This window comes from Lathamus discolor, chromosome 3 (assembly GCF_037157495.1).
Source record: "Lathamus discolor isolate bLatDis1 chromosome 3, bLatDis1.hap1, whole genome shotgun sequence".
Taxonomy (NCBI): Eukaryota; Metazoa; Chordata; class Aves; order Psittaciformes; family Psittacidae; genus Lathamus; species Lathamus discolor.
Window position 1 is genome coordinate 65190216 of NC_088886.1, and position 27333 is coordinate 65217548.

At 50.7% G+C, this 27333-nt stretch overlaps 3 protein-coding genes across 6 annotated transcripts in view; all 3 read left to right on the forward strand.

The window, feature by feature from the left end:
- Positions 1–8563, forward strand: part of LOC136009609 (pancreatic alpha-amylase-like) — a 9245-nt gene extending 682 nt beyond the window's left edge. Inside the window, exons 1-10 of one of the 2 annotated variants that reach the window (XM_065669590.1) lie at positions 4569–4691; positions 4819–4965; positions 5173–5370; positions 6195–6425; positions 6799–6932; positions 7023–7145; positions 7259–7358; positions 7564–7685; positions 7796–7921; positions 8247–8563. In XM_065669590.1, coding sequence (XP_065525662.1) covers positions 4572–4691; positions 4819–4965; positions 5173–5370; positions 6195–6425; positions 6799–6932; positions 7023–7145; positions 7259–7358; positions 7564–7685; positions 7796–7921; positions 8247–8436 — 1491 coding nt within the window. In that variant the 5' untranslated portion in view covers positions 4569–4571 and the 3' untranslated portion in view covers positions 8437–8563. Of the gene's footprint in view, positions 1–4568; positions 4692–4818; positions 4966–5172; positions 5371–6194; positions 6426–6798; positions 6933–7022; positions 7146–7258; positions 7359–7563; positions 7686–7795; positions 7922–8246 lie in introns of those variants that run through there. The other variant, XM_065669592.1, reaches the window with a different exon arrangement.
- A 3599-nt stretch (positions 8564–12162) lies between these two features.
- LOC136009610 (pancreatic alpha-amylase-like) lies at positions 12163–17380 on the forward strand. Of its 2 annotated transcripts, XM_065669593.1 has the most exons (11): positions 12163–12341; positions 12810–13053; positions 13636–13782; positions 13990–14187; positions 15012–15242; positions 15616–15749; positions 15840–15962; positions 16076–16175; positions 16381–16502; positions 16613–16738; positions 17064–17380. In XM_065669593.1, the coding sequence occupies exons 2-11, from the start codon at positions 12886–12888 to the stop codon at positions 17251–17253; spliced, it is 1539 nt and encodes a 512-aa protein (XP_065525665.1). In that variant the 5' UTR covers positions 12163–12341; positions 12810–12885; the 3' UTR covers positions 17254–17380. The 2 variants fall into 2 exon arrangements, with proteins under 2 accessions (XP_065525665.1, XP_065525666.1); XM_065669594.1 differs by lacking the exons at positions 12163–12341; positions 12810–13053 and adding an exon at positions 13340–13508.
- Positions 17381–20979: 3599 nt separating this feature from the next.
- LOC136009611 (pancreatic alpha-amylase-like) lies at positions 20980–26198 on the forward strand. 2 transcript variants are annotated; one of them, XM_065669595.1, is made up of 11 exons: positions 20980–21158; positions 21628–21871; positions 22454–22600; positions 22808–23005; positions 23830–24060; positions 24434–24567; positions 24658–24780; positions 24894–24993; positions 25199–25320; positions 25431–25556; positions 25882–26198. In XM_065669595.1, exons 2-11 carry the CDS (start codon positions 21704–21706, stop codon positions 26069–26071), a joined length of 1539 nt encoding a protein of 512 aa, XP_065525667.1. In that variant the 5' UTR covers positions 20980–21158; positions 21628–21703; the 3' UTR covers positions 26072–26198. The 2 variants fall into 2 exon arrangements, with proteins under 2 accessions (XP_065525667.1, XP_065525668.1); XM_065669596.1 differs by lacking the exons at positions 20980–21158; positions 21628–21871 and adding an exon at positions 22158–22326.
- The last annotated feature ends 1135 nt before the right edge of the window (positions 26199–27333 follow it).

The window sequence follows — 27333 nt, forward strand, 5'->3', positions numbered from 1 at the left end:
TGCACCCAGGAGAGTTGGATCTGTTCCTTGCGGCAAAGCAAAGCCCGGGCTCTGCATCGGCAGAGGAAGCTGGGCCATGCCAATTCAGTTATTCCAGCCCATGACACCAGTCAAGCCAGCGGGCTGCCTGGTTCACAGTCCGCCTCTGCCTGTACAGATCTAAAGCACAGACCTTACCTGGTTAGCCGCAGTGTCCTGCTGGGAACAAATGTTCACTGTGGCCGTTCCAAAGGTGCCTGAGAAGGGCGCCGTTTACTCAAGCATGGGTTAGAGCTCTGGACAGTGGCGTCAACGCCAGCATATGCTTGTCTCTGTGGAGGGCTTGGCTTTGCCTATCCAGTAACATCTCTGAGCACTACGCAGAAGGAGCACAGACTTGGCGGCTTTCCGACTTCATTGTCAGCCGTGAGGAAATGCCGAGGTCAGTGTGAGTCTGCTTTAAGTCAGAATGTCTGCTTGGCTACAATACTCATTGCAACGCAGTCCTGAGGGGCCACTGTCAGAGGAACGCCTCCGGACGTCTTCTTTTTGTGGTCAAGGTGTACTCCTAGGGACAGGCCTGCCTTTTTGTGGTGGGAGAGGGAGAGCGTGCAGCTGCTGGAGGGTGGATAATGGCTCTCAGCGTGCCCAAGGGCTCCGGGTGCCTGGCAAGGCAAGCGATGGTGTGGGAGGAATGGGGCCAGGTAGTGTGCCTGTCCCAGAGGCCAGACCTTCCGCCTGTCTCCGTTGCTCGCTGTGGCCAGCACCGCCTTGCTGAGGGCAGGGGACCTGCAGGCAAAACACAGCCCCTGGGCTGCTCCCTGGAGCGGTGTCAAAGAGTGGAGAGAGCCGTGTGGCAGGATGGTAAGAGCTATTTGCAAACCTGTCGCTTGCCACCAGGGTCAGGGCAGGGAGCCCTTCTGCTCTTTGGAAGCAGACAGGCTCCTCTCTTCGTCATGCAAACGGGGCTGGCAAAGGGATGGATCCACATCTACTTTGTGCTACAACATCCCTGAAGCCATTCTTCAGGAAAGCTGGTCTAAAAGCGTGACATCTCATGTAGCGGCGTGACAGTGGCAGTATCTTGGCAGCTGAAAACTGACCATCAAGGTGATGACTGTGTCTCCCCTGTGGCATGACTTTCTAGGTCTTTCAGCTAGGACAGCTTTATCTTTTCCGGTAATAGCTGTGTCTGTGCTTCTCTGAGACCACTGTTTGCTACCCTTCCTGGGGTTGCCAGGGGTCTTGCTGTGGCAGATAACCACTGAAATCTGAGCACTGTTTCTTTCCTGAGAGGAGGGCAATCTCAGCCTTGGAGCGTATTAAGATACTCACCTGTCTGGAGAGCAGCAGTCAATGTAGACGTTCTTGTTTTGTGAAGATGATAAGTGAAGTCTAAGATCTCTCTGTGAGCAGCCTTAAGACTGCCATCTACCTTAGTCTTGTACGGATTCCTTTCTAATAATCCGTCTGGGGATGCTTGGATGGTGCGCTTAAGACGCAGGTGCGCTTAACTGCCTTTACGTACCCTTCAAGCCATCATCATGATACAACACAGCAGTATTGCTTATTCACTTGGTGAAGCTGAACAGCAGCAGGGTGGACGATAACATAGGGATTGGTCTGACTGGGTCAGAGTCGAATGCTCTCAGACCAGCTTCTTTTAGCTATTCCACACATGCAGGGCGTAACGTTTAATATCCAGTCTGCTTAGTTGAAGAAAACTGATGCTAGATCCTTTTTCTGACTCAGCCGTGTGATACAAAATATACTGCAATCGTAATACAAACGTGACACCTGGCAAAACAGAACAATTGCGATATACGGTTTCGACCACAGTATCGGCGTGATCTCCGTTAGTGGAGTCTATAATACCCTCGCTGTCAGGATGCCGGGCATCTCCTGTCACTGGAAAGAAGTACGTGGGTTGAAGCCAGCTAGAGCCCATTGCCATCTTTGGAAAAATCTTCTGTTAGCTCTTTAGTTTTTAGAATCCCTGTTGTGCTGAGCCATGTGTAAACTCCCCACACCTGTCTGGCTAAACCAGGAAGATACTGATATTGTTTGAATTATTTCAGGGATAGAGTGTTATCATTGCAGCAGATGCACTCCAATGACATGGCTGTTCACCTAAAATAAAGGCCACCCTCCAGCCCTCTTTGTGCTAAGATAAGTCAGCATTCTTTGCAACACCTGTGGACAACCAGCACCTGCATTATTTTCCACGAGGCTCCTGGCCAGGTCACTTTCCTCTCTCCTCTGAGCTTTGTTCTTGTGTCAGGGTTTACTGCTCAGTCACATGCTGGTACGTCTTGCGTACACATTGACGCTGCAGCACCGCACTGGGAAACCGCTGCCATTGTTAGCATGGTAGCGATGGGCAGAGCTGTAATACGGCCACATAGGGACATAGAAGAACAGGCCCGCTTGAAAGCAGTTTTACTCAAGTTAGTAAGTAAAGTCAAGTTTGACATTTGCAGTGTCAAAGCCTGCTCATGAGGAGGTCTCATTTTGAAGCCTGGAACCCACATCCTCCGGGGGTCCGCTGCCACCAGGTTTCCAACTCTATGGGGAGATGAAATGGATTAAACCACACAGTTTCAAACGGGGGGCGGCAGAGGGCTGGGTTCCCATCTGCCTTGTGTTGGAACACCCCTGAAATCATTTTCTACCGTTGCGTCCGGCTGTCAAGGACCGGTCCTTCCTCTTTTTTGGCTGATAACATCGTGTTTCGGGAGCAAACGCAGGTCACTGGAAACACAATGTCAGGCAGCGATATGCCATGACATCAGTGGAAGCACACCGGGACCAGCGATGTAGAAATTAACTGGGTGCACGTTTTTGGTTGCTCTTGTTAGTACTGAGGAATGGTGGGGAGGGGTCTGTGCTCACTTGACCGGTAATCGCAAGATGTGTAATCATCTTACAGGTTCCTTGCTGTCAGCGAGTAGGCAAGGTCGTTTGCAGTAATTTAGTCTGTCATAGTTGTAGTGGAAAAAGAAACCTTTCATAAGGCCCGTGACATGTAAACGAACAGGTGGGCAAATGGGCCCCCGCTTCTGCTTTTTGTCCTTGAAGACCGATTCTGGCAAGGAGAAGAAGGCATGTGACATGTTCAGTGGCGTGGCTACTTTCAGAAAGAGCATGCCTGTGACAGTTGAGCTATAAAGTGCACTGAGGTTTCTTTTATCTTGCAGTGGTGTGTGCCGTTTGGCAGATTCTTTGGTTTCCTCACAGATATTCCTTGAATGTCAGGGTCTCCCTGCTCTCCATGTTCTCTCAGAGTGTTGTTATATCCTTGCTGCGAGTAGAGAGAATAATCCCTTTAGAGCTGACTTTGGGTTTCCTTCCTTGACTCAGGTGAACCACTGGTCACTGAAACTGCTGGTCAGCGTTACGCAGAGTCTCTGTTGGAGAGGGAACCACGTGCAGCTCCAATCACGTTTAATCGTGTAGAACAACATTTGCTCTGTGCAACTGAGGGAAGAAAACCAGCAGAGACTGGGCAGCGATGCCAGAAAACCGTCAGACATGAAAAAAGGTCAGTTTGTGGTTACCAGTGTGGCTCACCCGGTGCAGCCCTCCCTCCCGCCCCCCCCCCCCAGCCCTGCGACGTATTGTGCGATACTTCTGTTAGTGACTCGAGAGGTAGCCTGGTTTGAGCTCGGACTAATCCTGAGCCCTGGACACCTGCGAATGCTGGCAAAGTCATTCCTTCTGCTAGCACTGTTAAAGTTCCAGGTGTCTTTTTATCGCCTTCCTTTCCTGTTTCCTTGCAGAGCCCCCCTTGAGGGTCTGTGCGTTACTTCTTGGAATCCCTTGGATATCCATGCTTGCACGATTGGAAAGAGTACGATTCTGAATTTGGGTTTACGATAAAGTACAGTCATTGTGAAAAGGTGTTTTATCTTCAGCTGTTGGGCAATCCAGGAAGAAACAAAACGGAAGAAGGGTATCGAGCCAGCTAGCCAAATAATAACTGATAGCATCTGCTCTGTGTCGAATTTTGACAGCTGCGGTAGGAACCGTGTCATCTTGCAGGAGTATAAATTGCCAGCAGAGAGACCGCAGCCCCACACTGAAGGCATCATGCGAGTCCTCCTCCTGCTCGCAGCTCTAGGGTTCTGCTGGGGGCAGTACAACCCCAACACTCAGGCCGGGAGGACGTCTATCGTACATCTTTCTTTGAATGGCGCTGGGCCGATATTGCTCTTGAGTGTGAGCGCTATTTAGCTCCTTATGGATTCGAGGAGTTCAGGTAAGCTGTTTCCTGTGAGTAGGTCGGGAAACGGCAGCGTAGCATTCGATTAATAAATCAGAATGCCTGAATTAGAGCCAGCCAGCCCCAAGTCACTTTGGGGTTGGGAAGGGGAGGACGGAAGCAGTAACCCCACAGCCTGCAGGGCCAGTGCCTGATCTTGTTTCTCTAGCACATCAGTTAGAAAGGGGCACGCTTTCTTCTGAAGGGCTTCCGCCGAAAAGCTCGGTTTTCCTCTTTGCCTTCTTCCAAGGGATGCGCATAAGAATTGAGGTTGGCTTTCCTAAGTAGTCACTACTGCAGTGAAAAGAATTCCTGTGTCTTCAGCCCTGCCATGTGCGTGTCCATGGAAGCAGGCCCACGCTGGACCCGGGCAGCCCACAGGAACGAAAGCAAACTTCTTTCTTGCCAGCCTGCAAGAGAGACACCTCGCAGAGCTGAGCTCACGCTGTGGGTGAGAGAGACTGGGTTAGGCGCGAGCCTGCCCCTGAGGGGCGGAGGTGCCGAGTGCAGGTGTGATCCTTAAAACCTTGAAATAAACCCAGTGGATTTCCCCTCAAAGCGCACCATTTCCTCCGCAGGTTTCACCTCCAAATGAAAACATTGTCGTTACTAACCCAAACAGACCCTGGTGGGAAAGATACCAGCCCATCAGCTACAAGCTCTGCACTCGGTCAGGAAATGAAGACGAGTTCAGAGACATGGTGACCAGATGCAACAACGTTGGAGTAAGTGCACTGACAATCTGTATCTGGTACGGCAAGGAGTGCCGTATCAGCTGAGGGAATTTAGTGCTTCTCTCCTCAAAGGAGGCATCAACTGAGAACGAACTGTAGGGGACCAGCAAATCCGAGTGAATGGTGATGTGGTGGAGCTCTGTCTCTCCCTTCCCCATCTCTGCAAACCATACTGAAATGCACTTGTTGCTTTTCCAGGTGCGCATTTATGTGGATGCTGTCGTCAACCACATGTGTGGCTCCGGGGGTGGCTCAGGCACTCATTCTACCTGCGGAAGCTACTTTAATGCCGGCAACAGAGAATTTCCAGCTGTGCCGTACTCTGCCTGGGATTTCAATGATGGCAAATGTAAAACTCGAAGTGGAGAAATTGAAAGTTATAGTGATAAATATCAGGTAACTTTCTCGGACAAAAGTTGGAAAGCTTTTTCTTTTCTTGCTTTTCTAATTTGTCTGCTTGTTGGGTTTTGTGTTTTGTTTTGTTCTCCTTTTCTTAAACCCTGCTGTGTAAACATTACAGGGAGGCCAAAGAAAGGCATTGGTTTCTCACCGAAGCTGTGCTTGGTCACCTGACAACTGAATGAAGTAGTGAGCATGGGGTCAAGAAAGGCACTTCTCGTGCCAAACGTTCCAAGTACTGAGAAATCAAGAACCCTCCGCACATGTTGCCCGTAGGCACGTGCAGGACCTGGCTCCTGCAGTGGGCCCAGTGTGCTCAGCTCAGCCAGTGAGCTCTTTCTTACAGCTCGTAAACTCAGCTGATATTGATCAGGAGCCCCCATGGAAACCTGACAGCAGCGCAAACTGGGCCCTTGGCTGAGCGACTGACTCGTTTTGGTTGGTGACGCGTGTGGCAGTTCTTTTCGCAAGGTTGCCGCTCCTCCTTCGGGGTTGAGATAAAGACAAGCTGAACAGGGAAGGCAAAAGCCACACACGCAAGCAAAGCGGAACGATGAATTCAGTCAGCACTTGCCGACCGTAGGCAGTTGTTCAGCCATCTCCAGGACAGTGGGGCTACATCACAAACCCTCCTCTCTCCCAGCGTCCCCCCTTCCTTCTTCTTCCCACAGCTTTATTATGCCGAGCATGAGGTCATATGGCAAACAAACAGAATTGATTTCATGGCTCTAAAGGTGTAAGCATTTCACTGGAAGGTGTTACAAGCTGACAGAGTGGCACCTCCTAACTCTTCTGGGTTTTTTTTTCCCTTCATTTTCCAGATCCGGGACTGTCGCTTGTCTGGCCTTCTTGATCTGGCCCTGGAGAAGGACTATGTCCGCTCAGAAGTTGCTCAGTACATGAACCATCTCATTGATATTGGCGTAGCAGGCTTCCGAATTGATGCTGCCAAGCATATGTGGCCTGAGGACATTAAAGCATTTCTGGACAAGCTGAAAGATCTAAATACTCGATGGTTTTCTGCAGGAACAAGACCTTTCATTTACCAGGAGGTAATCTCCATCTTTTCTCCTCAATGGTTTGCCTTTGTCTTTAGTACCTCTTGTACCTCCCTCCTTCGGAGGCCTTTGCTGTAGAGAGAGCTAGGCTTTTCTTGGGAGCAGCCCTGCAGCCCTAAGTACTTCTCTAAAAATGCCTCCACATCTTCTTGCCCTTGAGCTTCACCTCTTCTTTCTTTAGTCGTGTTCTCTCACACGTGTTCACCGTGTATTCTGCCAACTCTGAGCTGACCTGCACAGGAGAAATAAACATACTTGAATCTTTTCTCTCCAAGTGTAAGGCAAGAGCTAATGCTGCGGCCTGTACACTGCCTTTTTTGTCTCTGTGAGACAAGAACAGGGGCACAGTTTCTCCTCTGTGTACCAGGTAATTGACTTGGGTGGAGAGCCGATCACAGGCAGTGAGTACTTTGGAAACGGCCGAGTGACGGAATTCAAATACGGTGCCAGACTGGGGACGGTGATCCGCAAGTGGAATGGAGAAAAGATGTCTTACTTAAAGTAAGGATGAAGATGTTGCGACTTACGCACTGGGGTAGCCTGGGTACAGCGGTGGCCAGGGTAAGTTCAAGTCTCTGTGTTTTTGGCCAGGAACTGGGGAGAAGGCTGGGGCTTTGTGCCTTCCAACAGAGCCCTGGTCTTTGTGGATAATCACGACAACCAGCGGGGGCACGGGGCCGGTGGGGCTTCCATTCTGACCTTCTGGGACGCCAGGTAAAGGACGGCTCTTGTCTGGGCGGTGCTTCTTCCGTCTGCTTGTTTGCGTCTCTGTTTTCTGGCACGGTTTCTCGTCCCATGTCTCGTGACTCTCTTTGTCCAACCAACAGGCTTTATAAAATGGCAGTTGGTTTCATGCTCGCTCATCCGTATGGGTTCACACGTGTGATGTCAAGTTTTCGCTGGCCAAGACATTTTGTAAACGGACAGGTAAGCTCGTCATGCTGAACAGAGCTTCGTGGTGAAGGAGGACCAGAAGAGGGCCAGAGAAGCGGTCTGGCGTGTTCAGATTAGTGAAGTGATTTCTCTGTCCCACGTGGGATCTAGCAGGTGGACGCCCCACCTAGCTTTTGTCTACAGATAGGCTCTCTGAATTTTTCAGTGAGAAGTTTTAACCTTCTCCTTTGAACTACAGGACGTCAATGACTGGGTTGGACCACCAAGTAACTCCGATGGATCAACAAAGGCCGTTACGATCAACGCAGACACTACCTGTGGCAATGACTGGGTTTGTGAACATCGCTGGCATCAAATCCGGTAGGTCGCTGTGGAGACGAAAAGAAGTAAGAGTTGTTGCTTTTGCTTCGAATTCCTCGTGGCTTTAGAGCCCTCGCAGCCCCAGGGACAGCAATCCCTTGCATTTTCAGGAACATGGTTGTCTTCCGTAACGTGGTGGACGGTCAGCCTTTCTCCAACTGGTGGGACAACGGCAGCAACCAAGTAGCTTTTGGCCGCGGCAATAAAGGCTTCATCGTTTTCAATAACGATGACTGGTAAGTCAGTGGGAGAAGACCGTGTCCTCAGAGAAGAGCACAGCATCCCTGACGAGCAACGCTGATGGGAAGGGGAATGGCCTTTTCTCCTGATGAGGGCGCTCGCGCCAGCCTGCGCCAGAGATCCTTGGCTCGCATGCCTGGTCTAGAGAGCCAAAATGGGAGCGCAGGGAGCAAAGCGGGGATAGGATCGGAAAGCTCACCCTCTACATTGCCAAATGTTCAAAGTGAGGGAGTAGCATCAGGTTCAGAAAGCCTCTATACCCGGTTTGAATTACCTGTTTGGGAAGCACTGGATAAAGAGGTTCCACTTCTTTTCACGCAGGGATATGAACGTCAGTTTGCAAACTGGGCTGCCTGCTGGTACCTACTGTGATGTTATTTCTGGAGATAAGGAGGGCAACCGATGCACTGGGAGTCAGGTGTATGTTTCTGGGGACGGAATGGCTAATTTCCAGATTAGTAACCAGGCTGAAGATCCATTCATGGCAATTCACGTTAATGCCAAGTTGTAACTCGGGAGAAACATCCTTCTCCGTTTGGTCTCTGCATTACCGTTTCCCCCGTAACCGGTGACTCCCTGGTATTTGAACAGCAGTGATTCTCTGTATCTAGTGATTAATAAATGTCAAGCAAATTGAAGAGTCGTGTATTTTCCCTTACTGAACCGGACGGTAACTTTATCGCGTCACAAGTAGTGGCAGTGCAGTGCTGTGTTTTAAGGCGATGCAGCACTCCGTTTCCCACATCAGAGAAAGAGGGGAGAGCGTAAAATACAAGAAATAAATGGGACCCAAAGCAACACGTGGGCGAGTTAGAAACGTGTTACTTCTAGGGCCGATACGTACTGACACATCTACATCCCAGATGAGCCACGCTGTGGGCAGTCAGCTGCCAGTAGTGCGTAGGCACCCAGGAGAGTTGGATCTGTTCCTTGCGGCAAAGCAAAGCCCGGGCTCTGCATCGGCAGAGGAAGCTGGGCCATGCCAATTCAGTTATTCCAGCCCATGACACCAGTCAAGCCAGCGGGCTGCCTGGTTCACAGTCCGCCTCTGCCTGTACAGATCTAAAGCACAGACCTTACCTGGTTAGCCGCAGTGTCCTGCTGGGAACAAATGTTCACTGTGGCCGTTCCAAAGGTGCCTGAGAAGGGCGCCGTTTACTCAAGCATGGGTTAGAGCTCTGGACAGTGGCGTCAACGCCAGCATATGCTTGTCTCTGTGGAGGGCTTGGCTTGCCTATCCAGTAACATCTCTGAGCACTACGCAGAAGGAGCACAGACTTGGCGGCTTTCCCGACTTCATTGTCAGCCGTGAGGAAATGCCGAGGTCAGTGTGAGTCTGCTTTAAGTCAGAATGTCTGCTTGGCTACAATACTCATTGCAACGCAGTCCTGAGGGGCCACTGTCAGAGGAACGCCCGGACGTCTTCTTTTTGTGGTCAAGGTGTACTCCTAGGGACAGGCCTGCCTTTTGTGGTGGGAGAGGGAGAGCGTGCAGCTGCTGGAGGGTGGATAATGGCTCTCAGCGTGCCCAAGGGCTCCGGGTGCCTGGCAAGGCAGCGATGGTGTGGGAGGAAGGGGCCAGGTAGTGTGCCTGTCCCAGAGGCCAGACCTTCCGCCTGTCTCCGTTGCTCGCTGTGGCCAGCACCGCCTTGCTGAGGGCAGGGGACCTGCAGGCAAAACACAGCCCCTGGGGCTGCTCCCTGGAGCGGTGTCAAAGAGTGGGAGAGCCGTGTGGCAGGATGGTAAGAGCTATTTGCAAACCTGTCGCTTGCCACCAGGGTCAGGGCAGGGAGCCCTTCTGCTCTTTGGAAGCAGACAGGCTCCTCTCTTCGTCATGCAAACGGGGCTGGCAAAGGGATGGATCCACATCTACTTTGTGCTACAACATCCCTGAAGCCATTCTTCAGGAAAGCTGGTCTAAAAGCGTGACATCTCATGTAGCGGCGTGACAGTGGCAGTATCTTGGCAGCTGAAAACTGACCATCAAGGTGATGACTGTGTCTCCCCTGTGGCATGACTTTCTAGGTCTTTCAGCTAGGACAGCTTTATCTTTTCCGGTAATAGCTGTGTCTGTGCTTCTCTGAGACCACTGTTTGCTACCCTTCCTGGGGTTGCCAGGGGTCTTGCTGTGGCAGATAACCACTGAAATCTGAGCACTGTTTCTTTCCTGAGAGGAGGGCAATCTCAGCCTTGGAGCGTATTAAGATACTCACCTGTCTGGAGAGCAGCAGTCAATGTAGACGTTCTTGTTTTGTGAAGATGATAAGTGAAGTCTAAGATCTCTCTGTGAGCAGCCTTAAGACTGCCATCTACCTTAGTCTTGTACGGATTCCTTTCTAATAATCCGTCTGGGGATGCTTGGATGGTGCGCTTAAGACGCAGGTGCGCTTAACTGCCTTTACGTACCCTTCAAGCCATCATCATGATACAACACAGCAGTATTGCTTATTCACTTGGTGAAGCTGAACAGCAGCAGGGTGGACGATAACATAGGGATTGGTCTGACTGGGTCAGAGTCGAATGCTCTCAGACCAGCTTCTTTTAGCTATTCCACACATGCAGGGCGTAACGTTTAATATCCAGTCTGCTTAGTTGAAGAAAACTGATGCTAGATCCTTTTTCTGACTCAGCCGTGTGATACAAAATATACTGCAATCGTAATACAAACGTGACACCTGGCAAAACAGAACAATTGCGATATACGGTTCGACCACAGTATCGGCGTGATCTCCGTTAGTGGAGTCTATAATACCCTCGCTGTCAGGATGCCGGGCATCTCCTGTCACTGGAAAGAAGTACGTGGGTTGAAGCCAGCTAGAGCCCATTGCCATCTTTGGAAAAATCTTCTGTTAGCTCTTTAGTTTTTAGAATCCCTGTTGTGCTGAGCCATGTGTAAACTCCCCACACCTGTCTGGCTAAACCAGGAAGATACTGATATTGTTTGAATTATTTCAGGGATAGAGTGTTATCATTGCAGCAGATGCACTCCAATGACATGGCTGTTCACCTAAAATAAAGGCCACCCTCCAGCCCTCTTTGTGCTAAGATAAGTCAGCATTCTTTGCAACACCTGTGGACAACCAGCACCTGCATTATTTTCCACGAGGCTCCTGGCCAGGTCACTTTCCTCTCTCCTCTGAGCTTTGTTCTTGTGTCAGGGTTTACTGCTCAGTCACATGCTGGTACGTCTTGCGTACACATTGACGCTGCAGCACCGCACTGGGAAACCGCTGCCATTGTTAGCATGGTAGCGATGGGCAGAGCTGTAATACGGCCACATAGGGACATAGAAGAACAGGCCCGCTTGAAAGCAGTTTTACTCAAGTTAGTAAGTAAAGTCAAGTTTGACATTTGCAGTGTCAAAGCCTGCTCATGAGGAGGTCTCATTTTGAAGCCTGGAACCCACATCCTCCGGGGGTCCGCTGCCACCAGGTTTCCAACTCTATGGGGAGATGAAATGGATTAAACCACACAGTTTTCAAACGGGGGCGGCAGAGGGCTGGGTTCCCATCTGCCTTGTGTTGGAACACCCCTGAAATCATTTTCTACCCGTTGCGTCCGGCTGTCAAGGACCGGTCCTTCCTCTTTTTTGGCTGATAACATCGTGTTTCGGGAGCAAACGCAGGTCACTGGAAACACAATGTCAGGCAGCGATATGCCATGACATCAGTGGAAGCACACCGGGACCAGCGATGTAGAAATTAACTGGGTGCACGTTTTTGGTTGCTCTTGTTAGTACTGAGGAATGGTGGGGAGGGGTCTGTGCTCACTTGACCGGTAATCGCAAGATGTGTAATCATCTTACAGGTTCCTTGCTGTCAGCGAGTAGGCAAGGTCGTTTGCAGTAATTTAGTCTGTCATAGTTGTAGTGGAAAAAGAAACCTTTCATAAGGCCCGTGACATGTAAACGAACAGGTGGGCAAATGGGCCCCGCTTCTGCTTTTTGTCCTTGAAGACCGATTCTGGCAAGGAGAAGAAGGCATGTGACATGTTCAGTGGCGTGGCTACTTTCAGAAAGAGCATGCCTGTGACAGTTGAGCTATAAAGTGCACTGAGGTTTCTTTTATCTTGCAGTGGGTGTGCCGTTTGGCAGATTCTTTGGTTTCCTCACAGATATTCCTTGAATGTCAGGGTCTCCCTGCTCTCCATGTTCTCTCAGAGTGTTGTTATATCCTTGCTGCGAGTAGAGAGAATAATCCCTTTAGAGCTGACTTTGGGTTTCCTTCCTTGACTCAGGTGAACCACTGGTCACTGAAACTGCTGGTCAGCGTTACGCAGAGTCTCTGTTGGAGAGGGAACCACGTGCAGCTCCAATCACGTTTAATCGTGTAGAACAACATTTGCTCTGTGCAACTGAGGGAAGAAAACCAGCAGAGACTGGGCAGCGATGCCAGAAAACCGTCAGACATGAAAAAAGGTCAGTTTGTGGTTACCAGTGTGGCTCACCCGGTGCAGCCCTCCCCCCGCCCCCCCCCCAGCCCTGCGACGTATTGTGCGATACTTCTGTTAGTGACTCGAGAGGTAGCCTGGTTTGAGCTCGGACTAATCCTGAGCCCTGGACACCTGCGAATGCTGGCAAAGTCATTCCTTCTGCTAGCACTGTTAAAGTTCCAGGTGTCTTTTTATCGCCTTCCTTTCCTGTTTCCTTGCAGAGCCCCCCTTGAGGGTCTGTGCGTTACTTCTTGGAATCCCTTGGATATCCATGCTTGCACGATTGGAAAGAGTACGATTCTGAATTTGGGTTTACGATAAAGTACAGTCATTGTGAAAAGGTGTTTTATCTTCAGCTGTTGGGCAATCCAGGAAGAAACAAAACGGAAGAAGGGTATCGAGCCAGCTAGCCAAATAATAACTGATAGCATCTGCTCTGTGTGAATTTTGACAGCTGCGGTAGGAACCGTGTCATCTTGCAGGAGTATAAATTGCCAGCAGAGAGACCGCAGCCCCACACTGAAGGCATCATGCGAGTCCTCCTCCTGCTCGCAGCTCTAGGGTTCTGCTGGGGGCAGTACAACCCCAACACTCAGGCCGGGAGGACGTCTATCGTACATCTCTTTGAATGGCGCTGGGCCGATATTGCTCTTGAGTGTGAGCGCTATTTAGCTCCTTATGGATTCGGAGGAGTTCAGGTAAGCTGTTTCCTGTGAGTAGGTCGGGAAACGGCAGCGTAGCATTCGATTAATAAATCAGAATGCCTGAATTAGAGCCAGCCAGCCCCAAGTCACTTTGGGGTTGGGAAGGGGAGGACGGAAGCAGTAACCCCACAGCCTGCAGGGCCAGTGCCTGATCTTGTTTCTCTAGCACATCAGTTAGAAAGGGGCACGCTTTCTTCTGAAGGGCTTCCGCCGAAAAGCTCGGTTTTCCTCTTTGCCTTCTTCCAAGGGATGCGCATAAGAATTGAGGTTTGGCTTTCCTAAGTAGTCACTACTGCAGTGAAAAGAATTCCTGTGTCTTCAGCCCTGCCATGTGCGTGTCCATGGAAGCAGGCCCACGCTGGACCCGGGCAGCCCACAGGAACGAAAGCAAACTTCTTTCTTGCCAGCCTGCAAGAGAGACACCTCGCAGAGCTGAGCTCACGCTGTGGGTGAGAGAGACTGGGTTAGGCGCGAGCCTGCCCCTGAGGGGCGGAGGTGCCGAGTGCAGGTGTGATCCTTAAAACCTTGAAATAAACCCAGTGGATTTCCCCTCAAAGCGCACCATTTCCTCCGCAGGTTTCACCTCCAAATGAAAACATTGTCGTTACTAACCCAAACAGACCCTGGTGGGAAAGATACCAGCCCATCAGCTACAAGCTCTGCACTCGGTCAGGAAATGAAGACGAGTTCAGAGACATGGTGACCAGATGCAACAACGTTGGAGTAAGTGCACTGACAATCTGTATCTGGTACGGCAAGGAGTGCCGTATCAGCTGAGGGAATTTAGTGCTTCTCTCCTCAAAGGAGGCATCAACTGAGAACGAACTGTAGGGGACCAGCAAATCCGAGTGAATGGTGATGTGGTGGAGCTCTGTCTCTCCCTTCCCCATCTCTGCAAACCATACTGAAATGCACTTGTTGCTTTTCCAGGTGCGCATTTATGTGGATGCTGTCGTCAACCACATGTGTGGCTCCGGGGGTGGCTCAGGCACTCATTCTACCTGCGGAAGCTACTTTAATGCCGGCAACAGAGAATTTCCAGCTGTGCCGTACTCTGCCTGGGATTTCAATGATGGCAAATGTAAAACTCGAAGTGGAGAAATTGAAAGTTATAGTGATAAATATCAGGTAACTTTCTCGGACAAAAGTTGGAAAGCTTTTTCTTTTCTTGCTTTTCTAATTTGTCTGCTTGTTGGGTTTTGTGTTTTGTTTTGTTCTCCTTTTCTTAAACCCTGCTGTGTAAACATTACAGGGAGGCCAAAGAAAGGCATTGGTTTCTCACCGAAGCTGTGCTTGGTCACCTGACAACTGAATGAAGTAGTGAGCATGGGGTCAAGAAAGGCACTTCTCGTGCCAAACGTTCCAAGTACTGAGAAATCAAGAACCCTCCGCACATGTTGCCCGTAGGCACGTGCAGGACCTGGCTCCTGCAGTGGGCCCAGTGTGCTCAGCTCAGCCAGTGAGCTCTTTCTTACAGCTCGTAAACTCAGCTGATATTGATCAGGAGCCCCCATGGAAACCTGACAGCAGCGCAAACTGGGCCCTTGGCTGAGCGACTGACTCGTTTTGGTTGGTGACGCGTGTGGCAGTTCTTTTCGCAAGGTTGCCGCTCCTCCTTCGGGGTTGAGATAAAGACAAGCTGAACAGGGAAGGCAAAAGCCACACACGCAAGCAAAGCGGAACGATGAATTCAGTCAGCACTTGCCGACCGTAGGCAGTTGTTCAGCCATCTCCAGGACAGTGGGGCTACATCACAAACCCTCCTCTCTCCCAGCGTCCCCCCTTCCTTCTTCTTCCCACAGCTTTATTATGCCGAGCATGAGGTCATATGGCAAACAAACAGAATTGATTTCATGGCTCTAAAGGTGTAAGCATTTCACTGGAAGGTGTTACAAGCTGACAGAGTGGCACCTCCTAACTCTTCTGGGGTTTTTTTTCCCTTCATTTTCCAGATCCGGGACTGTCGCTTGTCTGGCCTTCTTGATCTGGCCCTGGAGAAGGACTATGTCCGCTCAGAAGTTGCTCAGTACATGAACCATCTCATTGATATTGGCGTAGCAGGCTTCCGAATTGATGCTGCCAAGCATATGTGGCCTGAGGACATTAAAGCATTTCTGGACAAGCTGAAAGATCTAAATACTCGATGGTTTTCTGCAGGAACAAGACCTTTCATTTACCAGGAGGTAATCTCCATCTTTTCTCCTCAATGGTTTGCCTTTGTCTTTAGTACCTCTTGTACCTCCCTCCTTCGGAGGCCTTTGCTGTAGAGAGAGCTAGGCTTTTCTTGGGAGCAGCCCTGCAGCCCTAAGTACTTCTCTAAAAATGCCTCCACATCTTCTTGCCCTTGAGCTTCACCTCTTCTTTCTTTAGTCGTGTTCTCTCACACGTGTTCACCGTGTATTCTGCCAACTCTGAGCTGACCTGCACAGGAGAAATAAACATACTTGAATCTTTTCTCTCCAAGTGTAAGGCAAGAGCTAATGCTGCGGCCTGTACACTGCCTTTTTTGTCTCTGTGAGACAAGAACAGGGGCACAGTTTCTCCTCTGTGTACCAGGTAATTGACTTGGGTGGAGAGCCGATCACAGGCAGTGAGTACTTTGGAAACGGCCGAGTGACGGAATTCAAATACGGTGCCAGACTGGGGACGGTGATCCGCAAGTGGAATGGAGAAAAGATGTCTTACTTAAAGTAAGGATGAAGATGTTGCGACTTACGCACTGGGGTAGCCTGGGTACAGCGGTGGCCAGGGTAAGTTCAAGTCTCTGTGTTTTTGGCCAGGAACTGGGGAGAAGGCTGGGGCTTTGTGCCTTCCGACAGAGCCCTGGTCTTTGTGGATAATCACGACAACCAGCGGGGGCACGGGGCCGGTGGGGCTTCCATTCTGACCTTCTGGGACGCCAGGTAAAGGACGGCTCTTGTCTGGGCGGTGCTTCTTCCGTCTGCTTGTTTGCGTCTCTGTTTTCTGGCACGGTTTCTCGTCCCATGTCTCGTGACTCTCTTTGTCCAACCAACAGGCTTTATAAAATGGCAGTTGGTTTCATGCTCGCTCATCCGTATGGGTTCACACGTGTGATGTCAAGTTTTCGCTGGCCAAGACATTTTGTAAACGGACAGGTAAGCTCGTCATGCTGAACAGAGCTTCGTGGTGAAGGAGGACCAGAAGAGGGCCAGAGAAGCGGTCTGGCGTGTTCAGATTAGTGAAGTGATTTCTCTGTCCCACGTGGGATCTAGCAGGTGGACGCCCCACCTAGCTTTTGTCTACAGATAGGCTCTCTGAATTTTTCAGTGAGAAGTTTTAACCTTCTCCTTTGAACTACAGGACGTCAATGACTGGGTTGGACCACCAAGTAACTCCGATGGATCAACAAAGGCCGTTACGATCAACGCAGACACTACCTGTGGCAATGACTGGGTTTGTGAACATCGCTGGCATCAAATCCGGTAGGTCGCTGTGGAGACGAAAAGAAGTAAGAGTTGTTGCTTTTGCTTCGAATTCCTCGTGGCTTTAGAGCCCTCGCAGCCCCAGGGACAGCAATCCCTTGCATTTTCAGGAACATGGTTGTCTTCCGTAACGTGGTGGACGGTCAGCCTTTCTCCAACTGGTGGGACAACGGCAGCAACCAAGTAGCTTTTGGCCGCGGCAATAAAGGCTTCATCGTTTTCAATAACGATGACTGGTAAGTCAGTGGGAGAAGACCGTGTCCTCAGAGAAGAGCACAGCATCCCTGACGAGCAACGCTGATGGGAAGGGGAATGGCCTTTTCTCCTGATGAGGGCGCTCGCGCCAGCCTGCGCCAGAGATCCTTGGCTCGCATGCCTGGTCTAGAGAGCCAAAATGGGAGCGCAGGGAGCAAAGCGGGGATAGGATCGGAAAGCTCACCCTCTACATTGCCAAATGTTCAAAGTGAGGGAGTAGCATCAGGTTCAGAAAGCCTCTATACCCGGTTTGAATTACCTGTTTGGGAAGCACTGGATAAAGAGGTTCCACTTCTTTTCACGCAGGGATATGAACGTCAGTTTGCAAACTGGGCTGCCTGCTGGTACCTACTGTGATGTTATTTCTGGAGATAAGGAGGGCAACCGATGCACTGGGAGTCAGGTGTATGTTTCTGGGGACGGAATGGCTAATTTCCAGATTAGTAACCAGGCTGAAGATCCATTCATGGCAATTCACGTTAATGCCAAGTTGTAACTCGGGAGAAACATCCTTCTCCGTTTGGTCTCTGCATTACCGTTTCCCCCGTAACCGGTGACTCCCTGGTATTTGAACAGCAGTGATTCTCTGTATCTAGTGATTAATAAATGTCAAGCAAATTGAAGAGTCGTGTATTTTCCCTTACTGAACCGGACGGTAACTTTATCGCGTCACAAGTAGTGGCAGTGCAGTGCTGTGTTTTAAGGCGATGCAGCACTCCGTTTCCCACATCAGAGAAAGAGGGGAGAGCGTAAAATACAAGAAATAAATGGGACCCAAAGCAACACGTGGGCGAGTTAGAAACGTGTTACTTCTAGGGCCGATACGTACTGACACATCTACATCCCAGATGAGCCACGCTGTGGGCAGTCAGCTGCCAGTAGTGCGTAGGCACCCAGGAGAGTTGGATCTGTTCCTTGCGGCAAAGCAAAGCCCGGGCTCTGCATCGGCAGAGGAAGCTGGGCCATGCCAATTCAGTTATTCCAGCCCATGACACCAGTCAAGCCAGCGGGCTGCCTGGTTCACAGTCCGCCTCTGCCTGTACAGATCTAAAGCACAGACCTTACCTGGTTAGCCGCAGTGTCCTGCTGGGAACAAATGTTCACTGTGGCCGTTCCAAAGGTGCCTGAGAAGGGCGCCGTTTACTCAAGCATGGGTTAGAGCTCTGGACAGTGGCGTCAACGCCAGCATATGCTTGTCTCTGTGGAGGGCTTGGCTTGCCTATCCAGTAACATCTCTGAGCACTACGCAGAAGGAGCACAGACTTGGCGGCTTTCCCGACTTCATTGTCAGCCGTGAGGAAATGCCGAGGTCAGTGTGAGTCTGCTTTAAGTCAGAATGTCTGCTTGGCTACAATACTCATTGCAACGCAGTCCTGAGGGGCCACTGTCAGAGGAACGCCCGGACGTCTTCTTTTTGTGGTCAAGGTGTACTCCTAGGGACAGGCCTGCCTTTTGTGGTGGGAGAGGGAGAGCGTGCAGCTGCTGGAGGGTGGATAATGGCTCTCAGCGTGCCCAAGGGCTCCGGGTGCCTGGCAAGGCAGCGATGGTGTGGGAGGAAGGGGCCAGGTAGTGTGCCTGTCCCAGAGGCCAGACCTTCCGCCTGTCTCCGTTGCTCGCTGTGGCCAGCACCGCCTTGCTGAGGGCAGGGGACCTGCAGGCAAAACACAGCCCCTGGGGCTGCTCCCTGGAGCGGTGTCAAAGAGTGGGAGAGCCGTGTGGCAGGATGGTAAGAGCTATTTGCAAACCTGTCGCTTGCCACCAGGGTCAGGGCAGGGAGCCCTTCTGCTCTTTGGAAGCAGACAGGCTCCTCTCTTCGTCATGCAAACGGGGCTGGCAAAGGGATGGATCCACATCTACTTTGTGCTACAACATCCCTGAAGCCATTCTTCAGGAAAGCTGGTCTAAAAGCGTGACATCTCATGTAGCGGCGTGACAGTGGCAGTATCTTGGCAGCTGAAAACTGACCATCAAGGTGATGACTGTGTCTCCCCTGTGGCATGACTTTCTAGGTCTTTCAGCTAGGACAGCTTTATCTTTTCCGGTAATAGCTGTGTCTGTGCTTCTCTGAGACCACTGTTTGCTACCCTTCCTGGGGTTGCCAGGGGTCTTGCTGTGGCAGATAACCACTGAAATCTGAGCACTGTTTCTTTCCTGAGAGGAGGGCAATCTCAGCCTTGGAGCGTATTAAGATACTCACCTGTCTGGAGAGCAGCAGTCAATGTAGACGTTCTTGTTTTGTGAAGATGATAAGTGAAGTCTAAGATCTCTCTGTGAGCAGCCTTAAGACTGCCATCTACCTTAGTCTTGTACGGATTCCTTTCTAATAATCCGTCTGGGGATGCTTGGATGGTGCGCTTAAGACGCAGGTGCGCTTAACTGCCTTTACGTACCCTTCAAGCCATCATCATGATACAACACAGCAGTATTGCTTATTCACTTGGTGAAGCTGAACAGCAGCAGGGTGGACGATAACATAGGGATTGGTCTGACTGGGTCAGAGTCGAATGCTCTCAGACCAGCTTCTTTTAGCTATTCCACACATGCAGGGCGTAACGTTTAATATCCAGTCTGCTTAGTTGAAGAAAACTGATGCTAGATCCTTTTTCTGACTCAGCCGTGTGATACAAAATATACTGCAATCGTAATACAAACGTGACACCTGGCAAAACAGAACAATTGCGATATACGGTTCGACCACAGTATCGGCGTGATCTCCGTTAGTGGAGTCTATAATACCCTCGCTGTCAGGATGCCGGGCATCTCCTGTCACTGGAAAGAAGTACGTGGGTTGAAGCCAGCTAGAGCCCATTGCCATCTTTGGAAAAATCTTCTGTTAGCTCTTTAGTTTTTAGAATCCCTGTTGTGCTGAGCCATGTGTAAACTCCCCACACCTGTCTGGCTAAACCAGGAAGATACTGATATTGTTTGAATTATTTCAGGGATAGAGTGTTATCATTGCAGCAGATGCACTCCAATGACATGGCTGTTCACCTAAAATAAAGGCCACCCTCCAGCCCTCTTTGTGCTAAGATAAGTCAGCATTCTTTGCAACACCTGTGGACAACCAGCACCTGCATTATTTTCCACGAGGCTCCTGGCCAGGTCACTTTCCTCTCTCCTCTGAGCTTTGTTCTTGTGTCAGGGTTTACTGCTCAGTCACATGCTGGTACGTCTTGCGTACACATTGACGCTGCAGCACCGCACTGGGAAACCGCTGCCATTGTTAGCATGGTAGCGATGGGCAGAGCTGTAATACGGCCACATAGGGACATAGAAGAACAGGCCCGCTTGAAAGCAGTTTTACTCAAGTTAGTAAGTAAAGTCAAGTTTGACATTTGCAGTGTCAAAGCCTGCTCATGAGGAGGTCTCATTTTGAAGCCTGGAACCCACATCCTCCGGGGGTCCGCTGCCACCAGGTTTCCAACTCTATGGGGAGATGAAATGGATTAAACCACACAGTTTTCAAACGGGGGCGGCAGAGGGCTGGGTTCCCATCTGCCTTGTGTTGGAACACCCCTGAAATCATTTTCTACCCGTTGCGTCCGGCTGTCAAGGACCGGTCCTTCCTCTTTTTTGGCTGATAACATCGTGTTTCGGGAGCAAACGCAGGTCACTGGAAACACAATGTCAGGCAGCGATATGCCATGACATCAGTGGAAGCACACCGGGACCAGCGATGTAGAAATTAACTGGGTGCACGTTTTTGGTTGCTCTTGTTAGTACTGAGGAATGGTGGGGAGGGGTCTGTGCTCACTTGACCGGTAATCGCAAGATGTGTAATCATCTTACAGGTTCCTTGCTGTCAGCGAGTAGGCAAGGTCGTTTGCAGTAATTTAGTCTGTCATAGTTGTAGTGGAAAAAGAAACCTTTCATAAGGCCCGTGACATGTAAACGAACAGGTGGGCAAATGGGCCCCGCTTCTGCTTTTTGTCCTTGAAGACCGATTCTGGCAAGGAGAAGAAGGCATGTGACATGTTCAGTGGCGTGGCTACTTTCAGAAAGAGCATGCCTGTGACAGTTGAGCTATAAAGTGCACTGAGGTTTCTTTTATCTTGCAGTGGGTGTGCCGTTTGGCAGATTCTTTGGTTTCCTCACAGATATTCCTTGAATGTCAGGGTCTCCCTGCTCTCCATGTTCTCTCAGAGTGTTGTTATATCCTTGCTGCGAGTAGAGAGAATAATCCCTTTAGAGCTGACTTTGGGTTTCCTTCCTTGACTCAGGTGAACCACTGGTCACTGAAACTGCTGGTCAGCGTTACGCAGAGTCTCTGTTGGAGAGGGAACCACGTGCAGCTCCAATCACGTTTAATCGTGTAGAACAACATTTGCTCTGTGCAACTGAGGGAAGAAAACCAGCAGAGACTGGGCAGCGATGCCAGAAAACCGTCAGACATGAAAAAAGGTCAGTTTGTGGTTACCAGTGTGGCTCACCCGGTGCAGCCCTCCCCCCGCCCCCCCCCCCAGCCCTGCGACGTATTGTGCGATACTTCTGTTAGTGACTCGAGAGGTAGCCTGGTTTGAGCTCGGACTAATCCTGAGCCCTGGACACCTGCGAATGCTGGCAAAGTCATTCCTTCTGCTAGCACTGTTAAAGTTCCAGGTGTCTTTTTATCGCCTTCCTTTCCTGTTTCCTTGCAGAGCCCCCCTTGAGGGTCTGTGCGTTACTTCTTGGAATCCCTTGGATATCCATGCTTGCACGATTGGAAAGAGTACGATTCTGAATTTGGGTTTACGATAAAGTACAGTCATTGTGAAAAGGTGTTTTATCTTCAGCTGTTGGGCAATCCAGGAAGAAACAAAACGGAAGAAGGGTATCGAGCCAGCTAGCCAAATAATAACTGATAGCATCTGCTCTGTGTGAATTTTGACAGCTGCGGTAGGAACCGTGTCATCTTGCAGGAGTATAAATTGCCAGCAGAGAGACCGCAGCCCCACACTGAAGGCATCATGCGAGTCCTCCTCCTGCTCGCAGCTCTAGGGTTCTGCTGGGGGCAGTACAACCCCAACACTCAGGCCGGGAGGACGTCTATCGTACATCTCTTTGAATGGCGCTGGGCCGATATTGCTCTTGAGTGTGAGCGCTATTTAGCTCCTTATGGATTCGGAGGAGTTCAGGTAAGCTGTTTCCTGTGAGTAGGTCGGGAAACGGCAGCGTAGCATTCGATTAATAAATCAGAATGCCTGAATTAGAGCCAGCCAGCCCCAAGTCACTTTGGGGTTGGGAAGGGGAGGACGGAAGCAGTAACCCCACAGCCTGCAGGGCCAGTGCCTGATCTTGTTTCTCTAGCACATCAGTTAGAAAGGGGCACGCTTTCTTCTGAAGGGCTTCCGCCGAAAAGCTCGGTTTTCCTCTTTGCCTTCTTCCAAGGGATGCGCATAAGAATTGAGGTTTGGCTTTCCTAAGTAGTCACTACTGCAGTGAAAAGAATTCCTGTGTCTTCAGCCCTGCCATGTGCGTGTCCATGGAAGCAGGCCCACGCTGGACCCGGGCAGCCCACAGGAACGAAAGCAAACTTCTTTCTTGCCAGCCTGCAAGAGAGACACCTCGCAGAGCTGAGCTCACGCTGTGGGTGAGAGAGACTGGGTTAGGCGCGAGCCTGCCCCTGAGGGGCGGAGGTGCCGAGTGCAGGTGTGATCCTTAAAACCTTGAAATAAACCCAGTGGATTTCCCCTCAAAGCGCACCATTTCCTCCGCAGGTTTCACCTCCAAATGAAAACATTGTCGTTACTAACCCAAACAGACCCTGGTGGGAAAGATACCAGCCCATCAGCTACAAGCTCTGCACTCGGTCAGGAAATGAAGACGAGTTCAGAGACATGGTGACCAGATGCAACAACGTTGGAGTAAGTGCACTGACAATCTGTATCTGGTACGGCAAGGAGTGCCGTATCAGCTGAGGGAATTTAGTGCTTCTCTCCTCAAAGGAGGCATCAACTGAGAACGAACTGTAGGGGACCAGCAAATCCGAGTGAATGGTGATGTGGTGGAGCTCTGTCTCTCCCTTCCCCATCTCTGCAAACCATACTGAAATGCACTTGTTGCTTTTCCAGGTGCGCATTTATGTGGATGCTGTCGTCAACCACATGTGTGGCTCCGGGGGTGGCTCAGGCACTCATTCTACCTGCGGAAGCTACTTTAATGCCGGCAACAGAGAATTTCCAGCTGTGCCGTACTCTGCCTGGGATTTCAATGATGGCAAATGTAAAACTCGAAGTGGAGAAATTGAAAGTTATAGTGATAAATATCAGGTAACTTTCTCGGACAAAAGTTGGAAAGCTTTTTCTTTTCTTGCTTTTCTAATTTGTCTGCTTGTTGGGTTTTGTGTTTTGTTTTGTTCTCCTTTTCTTAAACCCTGCTGTGTAAACATTACAGGGAGGCCAAAGAAAGGCATTGGTTTCTCACCGAAGCTGTGCTTGGTCACCTGACAACTGAATGAAGTAGTGAGCATGGGGTCAAGAAAGGCACTTCTCGTGCCAAACGTTCCAAGTACTGAGAAATCAAGAACCCTCCGCACATGTTGCCCGTAGGCACGTGCAGGACCTGGCTCCTGCAGTGGGCCCAGTGTGCTCAGCTCAGCCAGTGAGCTCTTTCTTACAGCTCGTAAACTCAGCTGATATTGATCAGGAGCCCCCATGGAAACCTGACAGCAGCGCAAACTGGGCCCTTGGCTGAGCGACTGACTCGTTTTGGTTGGTGACGCGTGTGGCAGTTCTTTTCGCAAGGTTGCCGCTCCTCCTTCGGGGTTGAGATAAAGACAAGCTGAACAGGGAAGGCAAAAGCCACACACGCAAGCAAAGCGGAACGATGAATTCAGTCAGCACTTGCCGACCGTAGGCAGTTGTTCAGCCATCTCCAGGACAGTGGGGCTACATCACAAACCCTCCTCTCTCCCAGCGTCCCCCCTTCCTTCTTCTTCCCACAGCTTTATTATGCCGAGCATGAGGTCATATGGCAAACAAACAGAATTGATTTCATGGCTCTAAAGGTGTAAGCATTTCACTGGAAGGTGTTACAAGCTGACAGAGTGGCACCTCCTAACTCTTCTGGGGTTTTTTTTCCCTTCATTTTCCAGATCCGGGACTGTCGCTTGTCTGGCCTTCTTGATCTGGCCCTGGAGAAGGACTATGTCCGCTCAGAAGTTGCTCAGTACATGAACCATCTCATTGATATTGGCGTAGCAGGCTTCCGAATTGATGCTGCCAAGCATATGTGGCCTGAGGACATTAAAGCATTTCTGGACAAGCTGAAAGATCTAAATACTCGATGGTTTTCTGCAGGAACAAGACCTTTCATTTACCAGGAGGTAATCTCCATCTTTTCTCCTCAATGGTTTGCCTTTGTCTTTAGTACCTCTTGTACCTCCCTCCTTCGGAGGCCTTTGCTGTAGAGAGAGCTAGGCTTTTCTTGGGAGCAGCCCTGCAGCCCTAAGTACTTCTCTAAAAATGCCTCCACATCTTCTTGCCCTTGAGCTTCACCTCTTCTTTCTTTAGTCGTGTTCTCTCACACGTGTTCACCGTGTATTCTGCCAACTCTGAGCTGACCTGCACAGGAGAAATAAACATACTTGAATCTTTTCTCTCCAAGTGTAAGGCAAGAGCTAATGCTGCGGCCTGTACACTGCCTTTTTTGTCTCTGTGAGACAAGAACAGGGGCACAGTTTCTCCTCTGTGTACCAGGTAATTGACTTGGGTGGAGAGCCGATCACAGGCAGTGAGTACTTTGGAAACGGCCGAGTGACGGAATTCAAATACGGTGCCAGACTGGGGACGGTGATCCGCAAGTGGAATGGAGAAAAGATGTCTTACTTAAAGTAAGGATGAAGATGTTGCGACTTACGCACTGGGGTAGCCTGGGTACAGCGGTGGCCAGGGTAAGTTCAAGTCTCTGTGTTTTTGGCCAGGAACTGGGGAGAAGGCTGGGGCTTTGTGCCTTCCGACAGAGCCCTGGTCTTTGTGGATAATCACGACAACCAGCGGGGGCACGGGGCCGGTGGGGCTTCCATTCTGACCTTCTGGGACGCCAGGTAAAGGACGGCTCTTGTCTGGGCGGTGCTTCTTCCGTCTGCTTGTTTGCGTCTCTGTTTTCTGGCACGGTTTCTCGTCCCATGTCTCGTGACTCTCTTTGTCCAACCAACAGGCTTTATAAAATGGCAGTTGGTTTCATGCTCGCTCATCCGTATGGGTTCACACGTGTGATGTCAAGTTTTCGCTGGCCAAGACATTTTGTAAACGGACAGGTAAGCTCGTCATGCTGAACAGAGCTTCGTGGTGAAGGAGGACCAGAAGAGGGCCAGAGAAGCGGTCTGGCGTGTTCAGATTAGTGAAGTGATTTCTCTGTCCCACGTGGGATCTAGCAGGTGGACGCCCCACCTAGCTTTTGTCTACAGATAGGCTCTCTGAATTTTTCAGTGAGAAGTTTTAACCTTCTCCTTTGAACTACAGGACGTCAATGACTGGGTTGGACCACCAAGTAACTCCGATGGATCAACAAAGGCCGTTACGATCAACGCAGACACTACCTGTGGCAATGACTGGGTTTGTGAACATCGCTGGCATCAAATCCGGTAGGTCGCTGTGGAGACGAAAAGAAGTAAGAGTTGTTGCTTTTGCTTCGAATTCCTCGTGGCTTTAGAGCCCTCGCAGCCCCAGGGACAGCAATCCCTTGCATTTTCAGGAACATGGTTGTCTTCCGTAACGTGGTGGACGGTCAGCCTTTCTCCAACTGGTGGGACAACGGCAGCAACCAAGTAGCTTTTGGCCGCGGCAATAAAGGCTTCATCGTTTTCAATAACGATGACTGGTAAGTCAGTGGGAGAAGACCGTGTCCTCAGAGAAGAGCACAGCATCCCTGACGAGCAACGCTGATGGGAAGGGGAATGGCCTTTTCTCCTGATGAGGGCGCTCGCGCCAGCCTGCGCCAGAGATCCTTGGCTCGCATGCCTGGTCTAGAGAGCCAAAATGGGAGCGCAGGGAGCAAAGCGGGGATAGGATCGGAAAGCTCACCCTCTACATTGCCAAATGTTCAAAGTGAGGGAGTAGCATCAGGTTCAGAAAGCCTCTATACCCGGTTTGAATTACCTGTTTGGGAAGCACTGGATAAAGAGGTTCCACTTCTTTTCACGCAGGGATATGAACGTCAGTTTGCAAACTGGGCTGCCTGCTGGTACCTACTGTGATGTTATTTCTGGAGATAAGGAGGGCAACCGATGCACTGGGAGTCAGGTGTATGTTTCTGGGGACGGAATGGCTAATTTCCAGATTAGTAACCAGGCTGAAGATCCATTCATGGCAATTCACGTTAATGCCAAGTTGTAACTCGGGAGAAACATCCTTCTCCGTTTGGTCTCTGCATTACCGTTTCCCCCGTAACCGGTGACTCCCTGGTATTTGAACAGCAGTGATTCTCTGTATCTAGTGATTAATAAATGTCAAGCAAATTGAAGAGTCGTGTATTTTCCCTTACTGAACCGGACGGTAACTTTATCGCGTCACAAGTAGTGGCAGTGCAGTGCTGTGTTTTAAGGCAATGCAGCACTCCGTTTCCCACATCAGAGAAAGAGGGGAGAGCGTAAAATACAAGAAATAAATGGGACCCAAAGCAACACGTGGGCGAGTTAGAAACGTGTTACTTCTAGGGCCGATACGTACTGACACATCTACATCCCAGATGAGCCACGCTGTGGGCAGTCAGCTGCCAGTAGTGCGTAGGCACCCAGGAGAGTTGGATCTGTTCCTTGCGGCAAAGCAAAGCCCGGGCTCTGCATCGGCAGAGGAAGCTGGGCCATGCCAATTCAGTTATTCCAGCCCATGACACCAGTCAAGCCAGCGGGCTGCCTGGTTCACAGTCCGCCTCTGCCTGTACAGATCTAAAGCACAGACCTTACCTGGTTAGCCGCAGTGTCCTGCTGGGAACAAATGTTCACTGTGGCCGTTCCAAAGGTGCCTGAGAAGGGCGCCGTTTACTCAAGCATCGGTTAGAGCTCTGGACAGTGGCGTCAACGCCAGCATATGCTTGTCTCTGTGGAGGGCTTGGCTTGCCTATCCAGTAACATCTCTGAGCACTACGCAGAAGGAGCACAGACTTGGCGGCTTTCCCGACTTCATTGTCAGCCGTGAGGAAATGCCGAGGTCAGTGTGAGTCTGCTTTAAGTCAGAATGTCTGCTTGGCTACAATACTCATTGCAACGCAGTCCTGAGGGGCCACTGTCAGAGGAACGCCCGGACGTCTTCTTTTTGTGGTCAAGGTGTACTCCTAGGGACAGGCCTGCCTTTTGTGGTGGGAGAGGGAGAGCGTGCAGCTGCTGGAGGGTGGATAATGGCTCTCAGCGTGCCCAAGGGCTCCGGGTGCCTGGCAAGGCAGCGATGGTGTGGGAGGAAGGGGCCAGGTAGTGTGCCTGTCCCAGAGGCCAGACCTTCCGCCTGTCTCCGTTGCTCGCTGTGGCCAGCACCGCCTTGCTGAGGGCAGGGGACCTGCAGGCAAAACACAGCCCCTGGGGCTGCTCCCTGGAGCGGTGTCAAAGAGTGGGAGAGCCGTGTGGCAGGATGGTAAGAGCTATTTGCAAACCTGTCGCTTGCCA

Excerpts from the sequence above, each read along its gene's own strand:
- LOC136009610 (XM_065669593.1), top strand. The coding sequence starts at position 12,886 with ATGCGAGTCCTCCTCCTGCTCGCAGCTCTAGGGTTCTGCTGGGGGCAG. Across the intron at positions 16,176-16,380 it reads GACATTTTGTAAACGGACAG|GACGTCAATGACTGGGTTGG; the intron begins GTAAGCTCGTCA and ends TTTGAACTACAG. Across the intron at positions 16,739-17,063 it reads GTTTTCAATAACGATGACTG|GGATATGAACGTCAGTTTGC; the intron begins GTAAGTCAGTGG and ends CTTTTCACGCAG.
- LOC136009611 (XM_065669595.1), top strand. The coding sequence starts at position 21,704 with ATGCGAGTCCTCCTCCTGCTCGCAGCTCTAGGGTTCTGCTGGGGGCAG. Across the intron at positions 21,872-22,453 it reads ATGGATTCGGAGGAGTTCAG|GTTTCACCTCCAAATGAAAA; the intron begins GTAAGCTGTTTC and ends TTTCCTCCGCAG. Across the intron at positions 24,781-24,893 it reads CTGACCTTCTGGGACGCCAG|GCTTTATAAAATGGCAGTTG; the intron begins GTAAAGGACGGC and ends TCCAACCAACAG.